The following is a 24,238-nucleotide window of genomic DNA, read 5'->3' as shown; positions in this document are numbered from 1 at the left end:
GGGGTTGAGCAGCTCAATGGAGGCAAGAAACATGTTTGGGAAGCAGCTGGTGGGCCGGTGTGGTTGGAACAGAGAGTACCATCAGAGCCAGGAGGGATGGAGAACAGGGGAGGTCAGATCTGGAGGAACCTTAGAATATTCAGGAAGACCATCCTGGTATAACAGAATGAGTGTTGTATTTGGAATCAGGGGACCCACATTGGAAACCCAGCTCTGTGACTTCCTATCTGCACGACTTGGGGCAAGTCACTTCTCTCTGGCCTGCCCCCAACCACCATCTTTAAGATAGAGAGGTTGGACCAGATGGACTCAGATCACCTCCGGCTCTAGGCCTGTTATGCAAATGAGGCTTTGACCCTAAGAACACAAAACACAGAATGGCACCCAATTAATCACCAAACATTGCCTGAACCCTTACCATGTGCCAGGGCCCTGCCCTCAAGGAGCTTACTTTGGGGAAAGGGTGCAGGGGAAAAGAAAACGTGTGCACATAGAAATATATACACACAAAGTCCATGCAGGGCAGTTTGGGAGGGAGGGTGGAGAGGTCTCCTGTAAGTAGGAGAGGTTGGAGCTGAGTTGTAAAGGGAGGGAGGGACTCTCGACAGAGAGCAGCCCAGTTTGACTGGACTTTCACATGCAGGGAGGGGACAAAGGTCTGATGAGGAGGCTGGGGACAAACTGGCTTTAAAAGGACTTAATATCTGATCGAGTCAAAAAGGAGCCATCAGAGTTGATTGAGTAAGGGAAGGACACAGGCTGTGCTTAAGAACAATCACTTCTGCGGCTGTGGGGAAGTTGGATCAGAGTGGGAGAGAGATAGAATGGGGAGGCCTATTATGATGACGTTGCAGCAGGCTGGTGGCAAGGGGATGAGGGCCTGAACGAAGGGAGGGAGTGGTCAGCTGAATGGACAAGTCACACAGGAGAGATTGTTCACGCAGATATTACAAGAGTTGGTGCCTGATGGGTTATGTGCCGTAGGGGAGGGTGAGGAGATGGGTAACCCGGAGGTCATCACCCTGCCTAGGAAGCTTGGAACAGGGATAGGTTCGGGGGCAACATGGTGAGGCCGTTTCAGACATGCTGACTTTGTGATATCTCTAGTCTAGGATATCCAGTTTGAAATGTCCAAAGGGCAGTTGATGATGGACTTGGGACAGAGCCTGGGCCTGGATGTGCAGATGGGGGAGTCATCTGCATAGATGATAAATAAATCCGTGTCAGAGCTAGAAGATAACTTGGAGTCATTGAGTCCAAACTCGTAATTTTATAGTTGGAGAAACTGAGCCTCAGAGACACTGTAGCATATGCCCAAGGTCATAATATCTGGTTGGCCCAGACCCGAAGAAGAGAATCATTAAGAGGCAGCTAGGTGACACAGAAGACAGCATACTAGACTGGGGATTAGGAAGACCTGAGTTTTAATCCTGCCTCAGACACTTACGAAATGTATGACCCTGAGCAAGTCACCTAACCTTGGTTTCCTCAGCACTAAAAGGGGGGTGGTAATAGCATCTACCTCCTAGGTTTGTTGTGAGGCTCAGATGAGATCATATCGTGTAAAGTTCTCAGCCAGACTTAGAGCACTCTCTGAATGGTGGCTGTTATTCTGCAGACCCCTCCAGTGACTTCCCTCTCAGCCCACAGCACCCCACATTATTGCTCCTATCTATAATGCCTTATTCCTCCTGCCCATAGGTCCATGAACAGCCAACTACTCCAGTGAGACCTTCATCTCCAGATGCTGAGGACTGGGCACATAGGAAGCTAAGGGAAGCTGTCAGAAGCAGCTGTCTCCCCACATTCCACTGCCTGCTGGCAGCTGGAACACAGGCAGAGGCTTCCCTGCTGGTACCTCCCTTTTTAGGCGAGGCAGCAGCTCCTTTGACTCTTTCCCCTTCTATTCCTTCAGTCCATCCTCAGTGTCTAAGGTCCCAGCTTAAACTAAAAACACCAGGGTACCCCAACGGGGAACCCTTTATATTTTCCTGCCTAGAAGGACTGCCCTCAACAGAAATAGAAAGTTTGGAAGAAGGGAGGTTTGGGGACAAAGATCATGAATTCTGTTTTGGACAGGTTGCATTTGAGATGCCTCTGGGACATCCAGCTTGACATGGGCTATGGGTTGGTGACACCAGACCAGAGTGCAGGAGAAGCAACTGGGGTCAGACCCAGAGTTCTGTGATGCAGTTCCAGTGGCCTCCCTGTCTATGTGCCAGTTGGCCTGGGACTTTGTCAAGGCAAAGGGAAGAGCCTCTGGACAGAGCTGCTGCTCCAGCAGTCACAGGCAGGCTGAAGGACCCAGAGGAGAGAGCTTGGGGTAGGAAGGGGGAGTGGGTAATAGCCCTTGACCTACTCACTGGTTTATCTAATTTCATGGGAATGTTATTCAATATCCTCCAAGGTCCCATAAAGCCCACCACTTCTATATTGTGTCCACTTCAGCTAATGCCTCTAATGGTTCCTGACATTTTTGGTGGCCTGTCTATCCCCCTTTACCAATGAAGCCTATGAAACCTTTCTCAAAATCAAGTTTCTAAACACATAAAATATATAGAATTACATAGGAAACTGATTATATCAAAATAGAGATTTTTTTCCCATCCACATTCACAATTCCCCCAAAATCTATCCATGGATCCCTTTGGGAGAAGTGGGGAGAGGTCCAAGGGGCACTCAGGGGCCCATGGACAACAGATTAAGAATCCCTGATCTAACCTTTCAAGAGGCGTCCAAATGCTGAAAAACCTTAGCTAGAGGAGCCTTCATTCTACTCACAAAAGGAGAGAGGCAATGGTGGATGGGTCAAAGGCAGAGCCAGGGTAAGGGATTGTGGCAGCAGCCTGTTCTCCATCCCTCTACATTACTCACTCAGCTTCCATTTGGATTGGAATGAATCAAACTTGGGCAGCCATTTCCAATATATTGGTTGAGTAGAGAAGTCCTCCAAACACCATTGGGGATCATACCAGATAGGTCTGCAGAGCCACAGTCATGAGAGAGGGTAATAGAGAGCTATATCAGGAGTGGGGAGGGCATGATGATGGAAAAGTAGTAATAAAGTTTTCAGTCCCTTCTGTAATCAGGGCCCTCCCATCACCTCCCCCAGACTCCATCTCCAAATGCCTTCCCAGAGTGACTGGTCCCCTCTGGCTACCCCTCCTCTCTCCTGGGCTGGGGAGTGAGAGGAATGGATGAACTTCAGGATACAGCTGGGAGGAAACTTAGCAATGTCTGAGTCCAGCCCACTCATTTTATAAATGGAGAAACTGAGGCCCAGAAACAGACTTGTCCGAAGTCACTAAGCTGGGAATAGAACCCAAGGCTCTTCTGAATCCCAAGCAAACCATGTGCCAAGATATTTGAGAGGTGATGGCTCCCCTCCAGCCCCTTTGTGAGCAAAGACTGGGGTTTTATTCTTTCCAGCTTGCACCTAAGAACCACAGAGCATCTTCTCTCTGCCCACAGCCCCTCCAGGGACCACTGAGGCAAGAAAGGAAAGAATCCCCCATGCCCCTCTCCTTCCTCTCAAGGATAGAGCATAAGGCTGGGTGGGCTTGGGTCTCTGAGGCAGCAGAGGAGGCCTGGCTGTTCCCAGGCAGTGCCAGCCTGGACTCCTGGGGGCAGCTTCCAGCTCTCCTTCTTTCTCTGCCAGCTTCTAATTTGCATCTCCCTGCCCCCACCTCATGGCTCCCTCCCAGCCTGGCTGGGCAAGGCTTGACCTTTCAGCCCAAGCTCATGACCCATTGCCATAGCAACAAAGCCTTGGCACCATCTCCTCATGTCATTAAGAAGGCTTTTTATTTACTTATTTTCTCTCAGTATGGCTGTTTTTCCTGAATGGTTTAAGAAAAAGAAGAGAAAGGGCTAAGCAGAGGAGGGAGGGAGTGAGAGGCAAAAGGCAGACGGGGAAGGAGAGACCGAGAGAAAGGCCAGAGAGAGCAGTCCAGGAGGAGTGACTGCCACCCAGAGGTGGGGGATGGGCAGAGAGGGTGAGAGCAGGGGACAGACAGACAGTGTATGGGAGGAAGAGAGGGATGGCTAGAGGAGCAGAGAGGCAGAGAACAAACAAGACAGGAAGACGAGGACACAGAGAGGAAGGAAGAAGCAGCTTGTATAACAGATCCATCAATCCATTAGCATTTGTTAAACACCTACTATGTGCCAAATGCCCTACTAAGCAGGAGGATTACACATCGTGACAATCATGAAAGTGAAACAGAAATAGAAGACAGACCAAGGGGCCAAAGGGAAGAGAAAGAAGACAGGAAGAGAGAGCAAGAAGCCAAGGCTAGCTAGAGAGGGGCAGGGATGGAGACAAAGCAGAGAAGAATGGAGAGAGAGGAACAGGCAGGCAGTGTAGCGGGGGGCCAGGGTGGGAGGAGCAGAAAGGAGGCACCCAGGGACATGGGGAACAGAAGGGCAGAAAGAAAGGTGGAGGCACCGATAGAGGAAGTGCTAGGGAGAGGGATCGGGACAGAAAGCAGCAGAGACAGAAGGGGAACAGAGGCAGAGGCCAGATGGCAGACAGGAGGGAAGGAAGAACACAGAGATCGTACAGAGGAGTAACAAAGTTATCGAGGGGGTGTGGGGATAGGACAACGGGGTGGGGAGGAGAGGGGCAGGGAAAAACCCCACAGGAAAATGGGGGCTAAGATTCAAACACAAGGGCCTAGAGCCTGAAAATAAAACTACAGACAGATAGACAGACAAGACAGACCAGAGAGGGCTTGGCCAGAGGTTCAAAGCAGAAACACAGGCCCGGGGCTCAACCAATTGAATCCAGGCTGCATTGATACAGAACAGAGCTGGGCTGGCCAGAAGTAACAGAACACAGGCTGACAAGGAGACAGACCGGGCCAGCACTTGGCTGGCCCAATGAGCCCCAGCTCAGATGGAAGGAGAATAAAAGCTGTGGTGCCTGGCACACAATACTGAGCCTGGACAGACAGATGGCAGGGCTGCTGGCTGGATGGGGGTGTGGGTGAGGACGATGATAGGGAAAGGGCCGAAGCTGGCCAGGCCACCAGAGAGAAACAGAAGGACACACATTAACTGGAGCCCAGCAATCTCCCAGGACTTATAAATAAACAGGCATGTGGGAAACCAGGATTCTTTCTCCAGGAAATATAATTTATGTTTACAGACATAAATTTTCTTTTAAAGAATATCCTTCCTCCACTTGGTCACTGTGTCCCCTGGCTGTGTCCCTGAGTTACCCCCAGGCCCTGCCCTCTCTGCCCTAGCAAATACCTTCCCTTTATTGCTCAGATGGTAAAGATTTGGTCCTGACCAAGAGGACTGGGGAGGGGGCAACGAGGATTGGGCTGTCCCTGGCCCAGGAGGGAAGAGGAAGCGAGGCAGGGCCAGTCAGTCCCATCCCCTCCTGCTTCACGGAGCTGCCCCAGATGTGCCCATGTATGGGCATGGAAAAAGCAGGCAGCTGGGAAATGCCAGAGTCGCTGTCTGATTCCCACCATCCAGAGAACCTCTCTGGGGGGCAGAGGGAGCCGAACTGGAGGCCCAGCACAGGCACAACATGGGAATACTGGCGTCTTGTCAAACTTGACAGCCGGAAGGAACAGCTCCCATTCTGGGGGGTTGGTGGGGAGAGAGGCAGTGACATTCCAAACTCCAGAAGGCCAAGGGTTTGAGAAAAGTGGGGTGCAGGATCCTTCCTTTGCTTGTTACTGAATACTGCTTAGGCAGCAGGCCTCACACCCAAGAGCTTGAGAGGTATGTAGGATCCCCATGGAGGGATGGAGGTGATTCAGTGCTAAACACAGGCCTTTCCTGGCCTCCCAGACCCCAGAACTTGAGGCTCCCTTACCCAACACTGTCCAATTAGCCTGGTTAGCATGTCCCAGTGCCAACTCCAGGCAGAGGCAAATGGGCCCTTGAAGGACCTCTTCTGCAGGAAGGTACCAGCTTCCAGTCCTTTCAGAGCAGGGTGCTTCTAGGAGATGTTCTGTGGTTCCCAGGCCCAGTGAGAGGTAGTGACCTTTAGGAACAGAGGAAAGAGGTGGCCAATGGGAGAATGGCTGATGGTCCTCCCCAGACCCAGTGAGAGATGACGGTCCCAAAGCCGCCAGCAGCTCCAGGTTGGTGGCCCTAGGAGGAAATGTTCCCCAGAAGTGAGCCATAGTTCGAGGCCCAGGCAGCAGTAGAAAGGCCGAGTCCCTTTGGGCTGCCCAGCCTGGCAGGACCAACTCCCCCAAGCAGTGGGTGGACTGTGTAGTGGGCAGCTACCCAGATCGGCTGTTACTGGTGTCCAGGAGCCCTCTGGGGCCTGGAAAGAAGCAAAGTTGAGAGAGTCAAGGCTTGGAGGGCTCAAGTGGGCTCGCCTTTGCTGGGGATCCCTAGGCCCGGGGGCTTGCGCCCTGCACAGAGCGCAATCTCTTCCTCCTCCTCCTCCAGCTCCTCCTCCTCCTCTTCCTCCTCCTCCTCCTCCTCTTCCTCCAAGTCCCGCACGCGCTCCGGCTCTTCCTCCTCCTCCCCCTCCTTCTCCGAACGCACCGCCGGCGGCGGACCGGGCATCTGGGCCGGGGCCGGACGAGGGCGCGGCGGCCGGGGCACAGGCGGCGGCTCGTCGCGCTCGGCCATGCGCTCGACGGCGCCCTCGCCCACTAGGAAGACTGTGTCGAGGACCCGCGGGGGCCCCGTGACGGGGTTGTGGTCGTAGGAGAAGACGCGCAGTCCGCGAAGCGGCCGCAGGTCGGGGAAGCCGCCCAGCTGGTTGCGGTCCACGTCGAGGATGCGCAGGCGGCCCATTCGCAGCAGCACGTTGGGGAACACCTCGAGGCGGTTGCCGTAGAGCCAGAGGCCGCGCAGGCCCACCATGCTGGGCAGCTCGGCGGGCAGGCCGCGCAGCCGGTTGTCGCCCAGTTGCAGGGACTGCAGCGCCGGCATGCGGAGCAGAGCGCGCGGGAAGCGTCGTACGTAGTTGCCCTCGAGCCACAGACAGCGCAGGCTCTGCAGCTGTGCGAAGTCCGCGGGCAGCCCGAGCAGCCGGTTGCTGCCCAGGTAGAGGCGGCTGAGGCGCGGCAGGCGGCACAGTGCCTCGGGCACGTGCTCCAGCTTGTTGAAGTCCAGCGCCAGGATGCGCAGCTCGCGCAGCTCCTCGATCTCGTCGGGCAGCTCGCGCAGGCCCGTGCCGCTGATGTAGAGCCTCTGCAGGCCGAGCAGGGCGCACACCGAGGCGGGCAGGCGCCGCAGCCGCCTCCCGCTCAGCTCCAGGAGCTGTTCGCCGTTACTCAGCTGCTCCGCCACGTCCGACGGCAGCTCGTCCAGCGTGGACTCAGCGATGCCCATCCTGCGTTCATGGCCCCCAAGTGGGGCGGGGGCCGCCGGCGGCGTGCGCCCTGCCCGCGCTCAGGCCCCCGTCTATCTGCCTGCCTCATTACCCTGTCCCCGCCCCCCCGCCCCCCCCCCCCTCCCCTGACCCGGCCTGCACTACTCACCGGGCCTGATCAATCGTGCACCCCCGACAGAGCTGAGGGTCCTTCCTCCCACCCCCACCTCCCCCCAGCAAAAGGCTGCCCAGCCGGCTATCACCTCCTGACCTGGCTCCGTCGGGCTGCCTTCTCCCGCCCCGCGCCGGGGATTGGGCTGCCTGTCCTCTCCAGTCCTGCGAGTCGTAACCCGCTAACAGGGCTCGGACTATTCGCCCCCCACCCCCCACCCCGCCATTGTCCTAAACGGCACTCCTCCCCTCCACCCAGGGCTCAGGATAACTCCCCTCTGGTCCCCTACGGAAGACCAGGTTCCCCCCACCTGTCCCAATCTGGTTCCCCAACCAGAGTTCAAGATGCCCGCTCCGCCCCGCAATAGCCCCGCTCCGCCACAGCCCTGATAGGGCTTGCCCCACTCCCGGCTTGATCCAGCCCCCCAGTCCCAGACCCCAGGACTAGAGGGGAAGCGCCGCCCGGCCACTCAGCTGGCCGCCGGGCGGCTCGCCGCCAGTCTCTTGATCGCCCTCCGGGACTCCCCCGCTCGCAATGACTTGGGTTCCCACAGACTCGATGCCTAGCGACCCGTCTCCATGGAAACCCCCCGACGCGGTTCCAGCTGCCAATGAGAGGGAGGGAAGAAGAGAGAGGGGCGGGAGCGAGACCAGGGAAGGGGGGCGCCTCTCCCGAGGGCCAGCCCTGGTCCCTGGGCACCGCCTCTCTCCGACTGAGCAGGAAGGAACCTAGACCAGAACCGCCCGGGCCAGCAGGTACCCCATGCCACCCTACTCAGATCTCTTCAAGATTTGGCCTCCTTACCCACTCCCCATCGGCGCAGTCCCTCCTGCCCCTTACAATCCAACCCCGGGCTTGGCTCCCCCAATTATCCCACGTGGCACCTTGCCCCAGTCCGTCCTCCCCACCCCCTTCCTCTCCCAATTACACCAGAGCTAAAAAAAAAAAAAATAGACAAATTGATGAATTGTCTTTGTAGTCAACGACAGCCAGATGCTTCATAGACCGTGGGAGAAATGGCTGTGCTCGGAAAGACCTTCTAACGGAGAGGAGCGTCTGGGAGGGACCTGAGGGCAGGTGTCTGTCTGGACCTTCGAAGATAGAAGGTCCCAAATACGAGGGGCCCAAAAGCAGAGAATTCGAGGCATCCAGTGTTGTAGGTAAACCACTTCGAGCTGGGTTCAAATCCTGTCACACCGGATGTGTGATCTTAGCTAAAAAGCCAATTCACCTGGCCAGTAAAAGGAGGGAATCGTCCCTGAATGACATCCAGCGTCCCTTCAAACTCAACAGCCCACAGGCAGCGGCTCTCCAGAGGACCTTGGAACGGAAGACGTTCACGCCTGCACGGGGCCCGACAGCTAATGTTGCCCTAACCCCCCTCTTCCTTTTTTTTTACAGCTGAGGAAACTGAGGTTCAGAGAAGATAAGCAATTTATGAATGAGCGCTAAACTCTTCGGGTACGATCGGAAATGCGTGGCGTCCCTGCTCTCACGGAGCTCCCATTCTAGCGCGGAAGACAAGAACACAGGCGGAAAGGTCCCATAATCCTCAGGGAACAGAGGCAAAGCAGATGGTGATTCCTTAATGTCATTTCCACTGATAAAATCGGATCCGTTTCTGCTGCTGAACCACTTGGCAGTGCCAAAGGCATCGGTAGCAAGAACTTTCTTCGCAGTACCCCCAGAAGCAGATGCCAGGCTGCAAGGGGGCAGGGGAGCTCAGGATAATAGCTTCAAGGTCTGGTTTGAAAGTAGGACTGATGGCCAAGTGATGCTGTCCCTCTGGGGGCCCTTGGACCAATCAGTGACGGTTGGTGTTAGTGTCAAGGAAAGGGGCCCTCTTCTCCAGTGTTTCCTCCCATGGTTCCTGGCTGTGAGGGATAGACTGGAACCAGGGCTAGTGGTCCAGGGTGAAGGACACTGCTGTTCCCAGCTTGAGTTCGGGCCCTGGGCTGTGTCTCTCAGGGTCTGAAGGGAGATGGTGTTTAAGGTGCTTTTGATTCCCCCAAAATTCCACTTCCTGCTGTGCCTTAGGAGGCTTCCGTGAGGCTAGTATGGCTGATGGCAGTCAGGAGCTAGTGCTAGCCCCTTATCCGAAGGAGTTGCTTCTCTGGCTGGTGGCTATGGGGGCTGGGTGGGGCCTCTATCAGAAACAGGGAAGTTTGGAAGAAGGGAGAATTGAGGGGGAAGATAATGTAATTACAACCTGTCATCCACTCCTGCTCAACCTGTGCTACTCACTCCCCCGGAAAAATGAAAAGTGTGTGGAAGGGGAGGGAGCAGGGGATAGTGCGTACTCACTGGCCACAGCTCTCCAGCGCAATCTGCTGCTGAGGGGGGCTGGCAGCAGTCACAAGGTCTCAGGGAGTGAGTGGGGAGCAGGCCACTGAGTTTAGGACTCTCTTTTGGCAGGCAGTCCCCTGCCTCTCAGCTACATCGTTGTACACTACAGGATTGTACTATTCAGTGCATTCCTTGATGGCTGCCAGTGGGTAGAGGTGACCCTGGAACCACACAAGTTCAGGAAAGGCTTCCTATCAAGCTGGAAAGGCCTGGATATGTGCCTGAGGGAGGCTTTTCTCTATTGCCACCATGGTTAGTGTGAGATAGAGTTAGGAAGACCTCTGACATTTTAGAAGCTGTGTGTCCTACCTTTCATTGTTAGGAACATTTTCCTTATGAAATCAGCCTCACTTCCTTGGGTCAGTTGGCCCTGATTCTGCTCACAAATCTCTTCTCTCTTCCACATGACAACAGCAACCATGTCTCTGTCTTCTCTCTTCCAAGCTAAACATTCCTGGATACTTTAACTGATTCTGGTGTGGCACAATCTCTCATCCCCTCAGGAAGCTCTCCAGCCCATCAAAGCCTTTCCTAAAATATGGTGCTTAGAACTGACCACAGTGGTTCAACCATAATGGCATGTTTGCTGCTGAACACGCATGAAGCTCCATCTTCAATCTCCATGTATTTGCTTTGGCAGTTTTCCATGCCTAGAATGCACTCCCCCCCTTCCCTCAAGGCTCAGCTCAAGCTCGGCTCTCTGCAGAAAGGCTTTTCCTTTTCTTCCTGTCCTTCCCTCCCCAGTATCATCCTGTATAAGATTAACTGATACCTGTTTTATATGTCTTGTAAAAAACCTATATCTGTGCATGCCCTCTCTATTAGACCATAAGCTTCTTTATTCTTAGGGACTGTTTGGGTCTCGTCTCTGCCATCACCAGTGCTTGGCACGTAGTAAGTGCTTAGCAAAGACTGATGGGTAGATGAGGGGGCAGATGACAGCAGGACAATCATTTATGGTAACTGTCCCTCTTGAGTGAGCCTAAGGTTGCCAGCAGCCATTCCTGGGGCTCTTATTAGATCCTCCAGGATGAAGCCCTTCCCCCGCCAGCCCATACCCAGCCTTCCAAAATCTCAGACAACAGTGCCCCCAGGAATCACTCCTTTGTACCCTCTCCCCACACCCCCCACCACAGACAGGGGGCTCTTGTTCCTGCTCTGCCCCTTACTAGTCACATGAGCCTGGGTAAATGACATCCTCTGTGCCTCATTTTCCTCATCGGCTGAAAGGAGAGTTACAGAGTGAAGGGCCAAGAACGTCTGCTTCTTGATGTCTGTGACCCCTCAAGAGGTGCAGCACGGCACTGGCTTTGGAGTCAGAGGGCCTGATTGCAGACCCTGCTTGGGCCACTCAGATTGTGTCACCTCCCTGGACTTCAGTTTCCCTATCTGTAAAATGAGAGGGTTGGGCTAGATAGCCTCTAGGGTGGTATCCTGAGTCTGATTCTGTGAGCACAGCTCTACCTTGGAGGCCCAGCTCCAATGCCACCTCCTCCATGCAGTCTTCCCTGATCCCCCCTTCCCCCCCACACACACTCACACACCAGCCCTTCCAATCACCTTCAAAACAGACACACTTCCTTGTGCACAGACCCCAGTTCCTAAGGTCCTGGCTCCTCCCTCCCCCAACAATATGGCAGCACTTCCGGGAAGAGTCAGGGTCGGGTTCAAGGATAGGAGAGAGTCAGCTTAGCTAGCAGGGTTGAAAGAGGTTTGGGGGTGGGGTGAGGGAAGAGAGTCACTCTGGAGAAGAAGGGAAGAAAATTATTCTCTTCCCAGGGTGCTCCTTAAACTTAGTCCTAAGGGCTCTCCATGGGCCCTGGTGAATCAAGGCCCTCCTGGACAGGTTCACTGGATAGAGTGGAGGTGGGCAGGCTGTGTTTCCTTCTCTCAGCCCCATAGCGCAAGAGCCTGGGACAGAGGCCTGTCTGGCTCCTAGGCAGAAACTCCAGGGAGTGCTAACACACACACACACACACACCATTCTCTTCCCCTTGATTAATTCTGTACCTCTGCCTCCCACTGGGCTCCTCTCTGTGGGGGAAAGGTAGAATGTGCTAATGTTCTGGGCCCACTCAGGCAGCCAGCCACAGGAATAATGCTGATGAATCACCTGGGCACCACGTGGCAGGTCTGAGGCCTTTGCAAAGAAGAACCAACCAATACCTGCCACCCCCAGTACAGGGCCTCCTGCACATCCCTTTCCCCCCCAAAAATGGGGAAATTGAGGCCCATAGCCTCTGAGGAGAGCCACTCCCTATGGATCACCACAAAATAGGCTGGGTCCCTGGTGAGGAAGCTGAGCTTATGAGCAGTGCCCAAAGGGTCAGACCCTTGTCAGTCTCTCTCCTCATTGGAAATGTATCAGAGATTCAAGCTCCTCTAGTCCTATATGTTTGTGTCCCCCTCTTCTGCCCCCCAAAGCACACACACACACACATACACACACACATACATACACACACACACACAAACACACACACACATACATACACATACACACACAAACACACACATACACACACACACACACACACACACACACTATTGCTGGTCAACTTCCTACATAGCCTCTCAGGGAGGATTGACTCTGCTCCCTTAACCATTTTTGTGGTGGGGAGGTAATAGAGTCCAGGTCCATGATTTCATCAGTGTGAAAGTTCCCTCCACTGATACAGGTCAGCAACCCACCTGCAACCTATGATTTTAGAGAGGTTCAATGCTTACTGATGGTCTCTTAGCCAGGATGCACCAGAGTTGGGACTCAGACTCCAGATGGCACAGCCAAAGGTGAAAGGCATCAGGCTCAGGAGGTGAAGACCTTGGTTTGATGACTGGCTTTGCTATTTATTATGAGACCTTATGCAAGGAACCGACAGAGCTGAGGGTCCTTCCTCCCACCCCCACCTCCCCCCAGCAAAAGACTGCCCAGCCGGCTATCACCTCCTGACCTGGCTCCGTCGGGCTGCCTTCTCCTGCCCCGCGCCGGGGATTGGGCTGCCTGTCCTCTCCAGTCCTGCGAGTCTGTGGAGCAGGGTTGGAGCAGGGGTGGAGAGGATAATCTAGAGGGAGTTCTATAGATGTTAAAATGGAAGATATCAATAATTTTATCTAAGATACAGAGAGATATTTCAATGGAGACTAGAAAATGCATTGTTTCTTTATTCACTTCTTTGTCATTTTCCTCTTTTTCTTGGATCTTGTGAGTTCAGAGGGTCTGTAATCCTCTTCCCTGCCTGTATCTTGGACTCTAAGAAGTCATTTATTCATTCCTTCCTGCCTCTTAGCTGGGCCCAGTTTCCAAGATGGGGTGGTGGTGGATTTAGAGGGAAAAGCTCTTATGTGCTGGCCCTAGAGCTCCAGGGGTGGGGAACCTGTAGCCTCGAGGCCACATGTGGCCCTCTAGGTCCTCAAGTTCGGCCCTTTGACTGAATTCTCTTAAAGGGCTGTGCTTGAGGACCTAGAGGACCACATGTGGCCTCAAGGCCACAGGTTCCCCACTCCTTGAAACAGGAAAATTCTCAAGCCCAAGGCTAAGGTGGGGACTCCAGGCACCCCTAGGCATATGCCTAGTATGCCCTTTGGATAACACACCACTGAATAAAACAAGGTGGAAAGGGTTCAACCTGGAGAATTGAAGCGACCTAGGTCCTCCCCCCACCTCCTTCCTCCCACACTCTGAGAAAGCGTGAGAAGTCTTACCCAGCCCCATGCCTTCTGGATAAACAGCAGCACCACCACCAGGGATGTCCCTTGCTGGGGTCTGACCCACCCAGGCTTTTTAATGTTTACAGTGTCTCAAGCATGTGGGATGATCCTGGGAGCTCAGAAACAAGATGGCATTCAGAAGGCAGAAGGCAAAAGCACCCCTGGATCCACTGAGCAGCTTACCTAAAGTTCCTGAAGATTTATGGCTAGAGATTTCAACACAAAGTAGTCACTTTGGGCTCAGAGCAATATCTTCCTTGAAAAAGTTCAGCCACCCCCATGAAAATAGTGCCTGTTTCTATGATGTACAAGGCTAGAGTTAACAACTTTTTTAAAACACTGAAACGAAAAAGAGAATTTTATTTGATGGGATATTAATGGAACCAAAAGATGTTGTAGATAGTACATATTTGATGTATCTCCTTCCATTCAACCGACCCTGAGCTACACACTTTCTTTACAGCAAATTTGTGAGGTGGGCAATGAATGAACTATTTATTCCCATTTTATAGATGGGGAAACTGAGGCACAGAAAAGTTAAGTTAAGCTGTGCTTAGGGTCACACAGCTAATAAGTGTCAGAGATAGGAAGTGAACCCAGGTATTCAAGACCAGAGCTGTCCTTGCTATCCTAGGCTGCCTATCCCTGTGAGCTCACGCTCTCTACCTAAGCTCCTACCCCCAGAACATGGAAGAGCTGCCAGCTGAGGTGGTTCTCCTGAAGGGGCCAGGCTAGAAACCAGAGCTGAGAGATGACCTGCTTCTCAGATGCTCCCAAGACGAGCAACTCAATATTCCGTCCAGTGTCAGCTATTGAAACCTGAGTGTGACAGGCTCCCGGTGACACACGAGACCAAGGGTTGGGGGCCAAGTGAGAAACAAGAGAAGGAAATGGCCATCCTGGAGCCACTCAATCATGCTCAATTCTCGCCATTACCTCCATCATCCTGCTAAATGACCATGAATATCACCTCGGCCACCATGAACGTGAGGGGTAACATCATCCACCATCATCTCTATTATCAACAGAATCACCGTCATTGTCGGCCTCTTAACTATTACCGAGAGAGACACCTCTGCCATCGTCCAATTCAACCAACAAGCATTTATTTGGCACATTCTGTATGCCAGGCATTGGGGACACAGAGACAAATAGGAAGTGGTGTTCCCAAGAAGCCTGTGCTTTACTGGGAGAAAACATGAGACACACATGCATCATTATGTAGGGAGGGAGGACTAACCATCCAGGAGTTCAGAAAAGGTCACCCATAAGGTGAGCCAGAGGTGAGGAGAAAGGGCATGTCAGGCATGGGGCCTAAGTTGTGCAAAGTCATGGTGGCAAGAGACGACATATCCAGGTTAGGGAACAGCAGATAGGCCAGTTTTACTGGAAGGTGCCACCGTCACTGCCATCATCATGATCACCACCACCCATGATCATTATTATTACTACACATTTCAACAACAAATATTTATTAGATATGTACAGGTCATTTTGAGGAATTTTTTTTGGTGGGGTGAAGTCTGAACCTGTGATTTCATTGGCTTCAGGGACCCCCGGGAGAAGCACTTTCTCCACTGGACACCGACATATGATCTTAGAGGCAAGGTGAGTTGCCCAGTGTATGTCAAAGGTGAGACTTGAAATCAGGCCTTGTGATAGCAAGGTCAGCTCATGACCATCACGTTGTCAGAACTATAGACACAAAAACCAAAATGGAAACCAGACTGTGCCCTCAAGAAGCTTCCAATCCAACAAGGAAGATCCAGTCCATACATTAACTATCGGTAGTTGGAGCTCCCCGGCTTTCCGGGTGTTTTGTCTCCCTCTGTTAGAAGGTAAGGTCCTGTGGGGCATTTGTGGATTTGTCTTCATAGATATGGTGCTGGAAGGCCAATCCCATCCTTTTACAGATGAGGAAACAGAGGCCCATGGAAGGCTAAGTGACTGTAGGATTTGAACCCAGGTCCTCTGGCTAGAGCTAAGCCTGTACCAGCACAGTGCTGGGCACCCAGTGAGCTCCTCCTTAGTGCTTTCTCATTCATTCATTCTTTTCATTTGTTGTTTTCATTTGAACTGAACTTTCTACTCCATCCTACCCAGGATTTAAGGAGAGTAGGCCCAAGATCAGCGTGGTGATGGGATCCACAAACTATCTCCCTCTGTACAGCGTGTTCTTGACTTTGAAAGTTATACAGCTTGCCATAATCACCCCTTATACAAACAGACTTGCTTATGTAGGAACGAAACCAAGTTCAGAGTCTGGACTTCATTATTCGGAGAGATGAAAACTATGAAGAAGGGCCTAGGGAGTCTGGGGATGGGGGAGAGTCATCCAACTGGGCAGGAACAGAAAGAAGAAGATGCTTCCAAGGCCAGGAGAAAGAGAGGGCAGAGAGGGCTGAGCAACGAGAACATTTGTGCATCCCTGCCATGAGGAGTCAGGAGAGCCGACTCTGTGTGTGGTGGGGGTGTGGGGGCATGGGTATGTGTGTGTGTGCGGGGGTATGTGGGGGGGGAGGGTATGCGGGTGTGGGTATGTGTGGGTGTGGGTATCTATGGGTATGTGTGTGTATGTATGTGTGTACGTGTGTGTGTGGGGGGGGAGGGTATGTGTGCGTGTGTTTGTGGGGGTGTGTGTGTGTCTCTGTGGGTGTGGGTATGGGTATGTGTGTGGGGTGTGTGGGAGGATGTCTATATGTGTGTGTCTGTGTGTGTGTGTGTGTGTGTGGGTATGGGTGTGGGGGGGAGGGTATGGGGGTGTGGGTATGTGTTCGGGGGAGGTATGTGGGTATGTGTGGGTATCTGTGTGTGTGTATGTGCATGTCTGTGTGTGTGTGTGTGTGTGTGTGTGTGTGTGTGTGTGTAAATGGTTACTTAGCTGCTGCCTGAGGCCTTGCTTACTTATTCAGTCCCTAGTGGAGGGTGGGAGCTGCCAGGAAGGAGTCTGGCAGCAGTGCTGAGGCCCAGGGGACAAAGAGAGAATGAAGGCCTCCAAGTACAGATGAAGGAAGGTATAGCACACCTCTTTTCAAAGTGCCCAGACCTCAGGGGTGTAAAGCAAGTAGGGAAGAGCTGGGGGATTAGGGACATCTAGGTGGCACAGTGGATAGAGTTCTGGGCCTGGAATCAGGAAGACTCATCTTCCTGAGTTCAAATCTGGCCTCAGATACTTATTAGCTGTATGACCCTGGGCAAGTCACCTAACCCTGTTTATTTTAGTTCCTGATCTGTAAAATGAGCTGGAGAAGGAAATGGAGAAACACTCCCATATCTCTGTCAAGAAAACCCCAAATGGGGTCATGAAGAGTTGGACACAACTGAAAACAATTGAACGACATTAGGGATATGAACCTTGGAAAGCAAAGACTAGACAACTTCTGCCTGAGAGGAAAGCATCTGTCTTTAGGTGGATGGTTTCTTCTGGATTTTTATTGCTAGAGGGAGAATAATCGTTGATGTCCAAGCTACGACCTACGTAAGACTTTCACTTACTCCTCTGGCCCCCATGGAAGTCTCATGGTTTTGTGTATATGGACCCTTGTGAGAAGTAAGTAGCCCACTCTGCTGACACAGAATGAGAATGGGGCCCTCAAGGCATCTCTTAGTATAGAAGGAAAGATGTGGCTAGGGACACTATACACCCCACCCTTTCCAATGCCAGCAATTAGTATCACCCTCATGACCATCACTATGCCCATCACCATCTTAGGTTCATTACTGAACCAGAAAGAAATCTCAGAAATTATCTACTTCCATCCCTTTGTCTTAAAGATGAGGAAAGTGAGGCCCAAAGCAAGTTGAGTGATGTGCCCAAGGTCACACAGTTAGTTTATGGTATAGTTGAGACTCAAATTCAGACCTGCAGAATCCTCATTAATCGCTCACCACACCCTCCATTATCATCATCTCCATCACCATGACCAGTGCCTCTACCATGACCATCACCAGCATAGCACCATCATAGCCCCATCCCCTCCATCATCATCATCACCATCGCCAACATCAGCACCTCCATCATCACCATCTTGACTGCCATCACTGTCCTTGCCATTATCATCTTCATCATCACCACTCTGGTCATCACTATCACCAACATCAGCATCTTCATCATCACCACTCTGGTCATCTCCACCACCAACATCAGCACCTCCATCATCACCATCTTGACTACCATCACTGTCCTTGCCATCATCATCTTCTTCATCACCACTCTGGTCATCTCCACCACCATCATCATCACCAACATCAGCACCTCCATCATCACCATCTTGACTACCATCACTGTCCTTGCCGTCATCATCTTCATCATCACCACTATGGTCATGTCCACCACCATCATCATCACCATTACTGTCATCCTCTATCATCATCATCTCACTATCATAACCATCAATATCTCCCTCCCACCCCCGCCATCACCACTATGACTACCACACACACTACCACCATCATCCTGGCCCTCGTGGCCATCCGCAATCTCATCACTATCTCTACCATCAGTACCCCCCATCATCCACATTGTCACCATCACCACCATGATCTCCCATGGCTATCCCCATCTCTATCCCTCCATCATTCTCACCATGGTTGCCATCCCCACCCCCACCATCATTCTTACCATCATCTTTAATGCTCCCACTACTATCACCACTATTTCTCCCATCATCACTACCACCACCACCACCACCACCACCACCATCATCCCTCTTGTGATAGGAATTAGTGATCAACTACGCTACCAGGTCACTGAGACAAACCCCCACTGTGCCAAGCAATGTCTCTAGTTGTTCACACCTCTTCTCCTCTTTTCCCTAGGAAAATTCCCAAATACCAATTTAAAAGGAAAGGCAAGCTTTTCCAGTTGCCCTTGGTCAGATGCCTAGCTGGCTCTATGGGGTAGGGGTGAGGTCATGCTTCCCTTCCATTGCTCAGAGCCACCTGTCCCACATCTTGCCCAAAGCCTACACTGTCTCCACTTTCTGCTGATGCCTAGATGAATCATATGGAGAGTGAGTAACACAGAAATTCACCCTCATCTATTCATACCATCTTGGGGCCTGGGCAGCTGATTTTCAGCTACATCACCGAATCCAGTGCCCAGGCACTCCCCCAGCTTGGGTCCAAAGTGTCAGTGGCGTTTGTTGGTCTGCTTCTTTCTGTAAATGTCTGCTTGTCCAGGGTAATATTCCCTGAGAGTAACTCCACCACCAGATGGTCAGAAAGAGAATGAGGGGAATGTTCAGAGTTGTATGTAACTCCATCTGTCTCTGGAAAACAAAGTTCTCACACTTTCTCAGCTAAGGGCTTCCTACTGCACCACTGAACCTACAGGCTGTAGGCACACACCACCCCCCACCACCACCCTATCATCTTTACCCTCCCTGCTGGGAATCCTATGTGCCCTGAAAACCAGACTTGTGTGGGCTTTTGTCATTTCACAGATGGGGAAACTGAGATCCTGCCAGGATTGAAACTAAGGTTCTTCCCTACTACAAGTTCATCACTCTTTGCCCTATCCAATGCTGCTGGTATATCATCAACCACTCAGATAAGTGAGGAGCTGTCCTTATCCCTGACTAGCTACCCACAGCATCCATCATGCAGCCTTAGGGACATCCACACCTGCTAAAGGGCCCTTTCATGTGCCAATGTGTCACCATATGTCAGGTTGACAATGTGTCACATCATTCAGAATGCCACTGTCCCATCAGTGCTCTAGGCCCACCAGTGGCAGCCCACATAGGGACACTGCCATAGCAACCCCTGCCAGCCACCCCCAGACATTCGCTGGGAAGGCCCCTTTGTCTTCCTCCTGAAAAGACTCAGACCTTCAGACTGTTCTCATCGCCCAGCACACTGTGGGTGCTTAATACAGGTTAATAATAATCATTCCGCTTTCCCCCCCCCCACCCAATTTCATAAATTACCTACAGAAATGGGTGGAAAACTCTTTGTGTGAGTGTACAATAGGTGCCTGCAGGAAGGGCTGACTCAGTGGAGCCCAAAGCGCAGTTCTCAATCAGGAGGAAGAGGAAAGGAAACTTCTGTAGTCCTTTGGAAAGAGCTGAATCTCCCTCTGAACAAAGACCCAGGGCAGCAGGCAAGCCCAGCCAGGGAGAGGTTGAATATCACCCTGGGGGTGCCTGAGGCAGCACCCAAAAAAGAAATAGTTATAAAAACTGTCATTTCTCCGGCACTCTACAGGCTATGCTTTTCTCCCAACTGCTTCATGCAGGAGGTAGCGTTGGTTTTATTCTCCCCATTCTTCAGATGGGAAAACCAAGGTCAAATGAGAGTGGGGAGAGAGGAAGTGATACCAGTGCCTTGGCAGCTAGAGTGTGCCAGAGTCAGGATTGGAATTCACATTTCTCCAAGACCAGTATGTCCTCTTCTTTGAAATGGAAGTACGAGACAAAAGAAAATACTTGGGAAATAAAGCCTTTCTTTATTTTCTGCTGCCATATTTTATAGGCTTGTAGTGTAAGGGGGGAAGACAGCGAGATGCTGTGGGTGCTGCACTAACTCGGGAGTCTGAGGACTTGGGTTCAAATCTTACCACTAGGACCTCGGGCAAATCACTTGAAGCCCTGAGCCACCGTTTCCTCATCTATAAAAGGAAGGAGTTGGAGGAGATGGTCCCTGAGGTTCCTTCTGACTCTGGTCGAGGAGCCTTTGGGATCTTGGGTAAGTCAATCTCCCAGGGCCTCAGTTTCCTCACCTGTAAAATAATGGATCGTATCAGCTGGCTTCCGAGGTCCCGTCCGGGCTCCAGCTCTATGACCTCCTGAAATAAAGAGAGAAGTACTTGGGGGGGAGGGGTGGATCGGAAGGAGCTGGTGACGAGGCCCAGGGCATATCTTGTCTTGCTCAGCCTCCTGCCTCCTTTCATACAAGCCCTTCTCATGCTGTGGACCCACCCTTGACACTTCGGGAGAATCCTCTAAGGCTCAGGCTTTCTCCAGGAGTGCAGCCTCTGGTATTTTTGTCATCCTCTATCAATAATTCTGTATTAAGTGGCTACCATCTTCCCAGTGCGAGAGAGACATCATGGGAGAAGCAAAGATGGATAAGACATGTTTCTCATGGGCCTCCCAGGTCTCCTCTGGTCCCAAGCAGCCCTACTGACCAGTGATGACCCAGGTCTGCCCAGCCTTCCTGCTCTGGGCCTCTCTCATTGGCCTCCTCCAAACCTTCCCTCAGCTGCCACCACAGGCCATCCTCTGACCAGTCGGACATCTCCTGCCTGGGGACATCCTACCCAGACATCAGGGCTCATCTCCAGTGCCACCTCCTTTGTGATAATGGTGATGGAAGGAGACAGTGGACTGGAAGTCAGAGGACCTGGGTTCAAATCCAGCTCTGATATGGGCTCACTTCTGTGACCATAGGCATGCCTTGACCTCCCCAGAGCTCCATTTTCCCATCTGTAAAATGGGAGGATTGAACCTTCCTGAGCCTCAGTTCCCTCATCTGTAAAATGAGAAGTTTGTACTAAAAAGATCTCCAAGGTCTCTTTCCAGCTCATTACCTTCCCAAGGCCTCAGTTCCCCAAGCTGCAAAATGAGATCTTAGAGAACATTCTGGCCAATCCTGGCCTTAAAAATGAGGAATCCAGGGCTTAGAGAATAGCTGAGGTGGTTCAAGCCACAAAGGCATAGGACTAAGGAACCACCACTGGGCCCACGTGCCCTTCCTGATCATACCCAATCAGGTGGTTTGGACCTAGGGACCCTGGCCTCAGGTGGCTGAGGGTTCTCTTGTCACACACCCTTTGGCCCTTTAAATCCCCCAGCTCAGCATCCAAGAGATGATTTTAATTCTAACAAATTAAATTGTGGCTCACAAATCTAGGGGGCTTTCCCAAAAGGGGGGAGATAAAGAAAGGTACTCAGTGTAAAATATTAATTGAATGTGGGACAAATAATTTATACCTACACACCCAAGAAATGCTGAATATAAAAGAGTGGGTTGACAGAACAGGATTTAGTGACATAGCTACTGTCACAAAATGCTGGGAGGCTAATATTTACACTTCATCAAAATATACAACAGTTTTGTAAGGCTGCCAATCAGGTATTTTACATTTCACCTCTGCATTGCACTGTCCAAACTCCACTCCAAGTATTTGTTTACTAGTGACACAGTGAGGCTTGAGCCAAACATCCTACACATACCTGCCCTCTCTGATACAGAAGTAAGTGTGTGTGTGTTTGTGTGTGTGTGTGTGTGTGTGTGTGTGTGAGAGAGAGAGAGAGAGAAAGAGAGACAGACAGACAGACAGACAGAGACAGAGAAATAGGGACAGGGAGACAGAGAGACAGAGAGAGAGAGAGAGACAGAAAGACAGAGAGAGGAAACAGAGACTGAGATAGAGAGAGGAGAAAGAGAGACAGAGACAGAAAGACAGAGGGACAGAGACAGAGAACAGAGGCAGAGAAGAGAGACAGACAGTGAGAATGAGAGAGAGAGAGAGAGAGAGAGAGAGAGAGAGAGAGAGAGCAGAGGGAGAGAAGAGAGAAACAGAGAGAAAGAGACAGACAGTGAGACAGAGAGAGAGAGAGAGAGAGAGAGAGAGAGAGAGAGAGAGAGAGGGAGAGAGAGAGAGAAGGAGGGAGGGAGAGGGACAGGGAGAGAGAGGGAGAGAGAGACAAAGAGACAGAGACAGAAAGGAAAGGGGGGGAGGAAAGAGACACTGCTGTAGCTGGACTCTGAACCTCTTGAAACACACAAGGTCACTTTCAGGTCTAGGATATGGGAAAACTGGGACACCAATGCACTGTTGGTGGAGTTGTAAAGTGATCCAACCACTCTGGAGAGCAATTTGGAACTATGACCAAAGGGCTATAAAACTGCGTATGCTCTTTGACCCAGCAATGCCACTACTAGGTCTGTACCCCAAAGAAAGCAAAGAAAAAGGAAAAGGACCTAGGTGTACAAAAATATTGATAGCAACTTTTTCTGGTGGCAAAGAATTGGACATTAAGAGGAAGCCCGTCAATTGGGGAATGGTTGAACAAGTTGTGACACATAATTGTGATGGGACACTATTGTGCTATAAGAAATGATGAGCAGGCTGATTTTAGAAAAACCTGGAAAGGCTCACATGAGCTGATGCAAAGTGAAGTGAGCAGAACCAGGAGAACGCTGTACACAGTAACAGCAACATTGTAATAATGATCAACGGTGAATGATTCAGTTATTCTCAGCAAGACAATGATCCAAGACAGTTCTGAAGGAATTATGATGAAAAACACCCCCCACTTTCGGAGGAGGAACTGATGGAGTCCGAGTGCAGATTGAAGCAGGTTAGTCTTTTCTTTATTTTTTTCATAGGTTTTTTTCTGTGTGTTTTCCTTTTTTTGCAGCATGGCTAATGTGGAAATGTGGTTTGCGTGATTGCACATATACAACTATATCAAATTGCTTGCCATCTTAGGGAGGGGGCAGAGATGGGAAAGAGAGAATTTGGAACTTAAAATTAAAAAAACAAATTTTAAAAATTGATTTTACATGTAATTGGGGAAAAAACCATTTTTTTAAAAAGTGCAAGATGGTGAAGACATGGCTAAACAGTGAAAGGAAAAAGGGCTGGGGAGTCTGGTGGACTATGAAACCACTAGGTGGTGCTGCGGATAGACCACCGGGCCTGCAGAAAAGAAGACCTGAGTTCGAATCCAACTTCAGACACTTACTAGGTCTGGGCCCCTGAGCAAATCATTTCATCTCAGTTTGCCTCAGTTTCCTCCACTATAAAATGGGGATAATAAAAGCACCTACATCCTAGGGTTGTTGTGAGAATCAAATGGGATAATATTTGTAAAGCGGTTAGCATAGTGCCTGGCACATAGTAGGGACAGCTGGGTGGCACAATGGATCGAGTGCCAGGCCTGGAGTCAGGCAGACTCATCTTCCTGACTTCAAATCCAGCCTCACACGTGTCCTAGTTGTGTGACCCTGGGTGAGTCACTTCACCCTGTTTGCCTCAGTTTCCTCACCTATAAAATGAGCTGGAGAAGGAGATGACAGACCACGTCAGCATCTTCACCAAGAAAACCCCAAATGGAATCACAAAGAGTAGGACACAACTGAACAACAACTGGAACATAGTAGGCGCTTAAGGACTGCTTGTTTCCTTCCTTCTTACCTTCCTTCTTTCTTTCTTTCCTTCATTCCTCCCTCCCTCCCATCCTTCCTTCCTCCCTTCCTTCCCATATGTTCATTGAATTAATATGAGTCAATCCTGCACTGTAGCACCCCCAAGAGTAATGTGATCATCAGCTGCAACAAGAGAAGACCTGTGTCCAGAATGAAGGAGATCCATTCCCACCGTCATCTGTCCTAGTCAAACCACATGTAGACGGTGATATCAGGTTCTGGGCACCACATTTTAGGAAAGATGCTGAAGGAACTCTGATCAAGGAAACGACTAACTAGGATATTTTTGTCATGTCCAGCTCTTTGTGATGCCCTCTGGGGTTTCTTGGCAAAGATACTGGAGTGGTTTGGCATCTCCTTCTCCAGGTCATTTTACAGATGAGGAAACTGAGGCACTCACCCAGGGTCACACAGCTAGTTAGTGTGTGAGGCCGATTTTAACTCAGGAAGATGAGTCTTCCTGATTCCAAGCCCAGTGCTCTGTCTACTGTACCACCTAGCTTCCCTACCAGAACTTTAGAAGTCCAATAATGGAAGATGCTACCCACCACCAGAGAGAG

General features: G+C 51.2%; 1 protein-coding gene across 1 annotated transcript; it reads right to left on the bottom strand.

The window, feature by feature from the left end:
- Positions 1 to 6,333: 6,333 nt before the first annotated feature.
- LRRC10B (leucine rich repeat containing 10B) lies at positions 6,334 to 7,314 on the bottom strand. Its single transcript, XM_036762640.1, has one exon. It carries the CDS (start codon positions 7,312 to 7,314, stop codon positions 6,334 to 6,336), a length of 981 nt encoding a protein of 326 aa, XP_036618535.1.
- Between the last annotated feature and the right edge of the window lie 16,924 nt (positions 7,315 to 24,238).

Source organism: Trichosurus vulpecula, chromosome 6 (assembly GCF_011100635.1).
Source record: "Trichosurus vulpecula isolate mTriVul1 chromosome 6, mTriVul1.pri, whole genome shotgun sequence".
NCBI lineage: Eukaryota > Metazoa > Chordata > Mammalia > Diprotodontia > Phalangeridae > Trichosurus > Trichosurus vulpecula.
The sequence above is the reverse complement of the archived record's forward strand: the minus strand, read 5'-3'. Positions and strand labels throughout refer to the sequence as shown.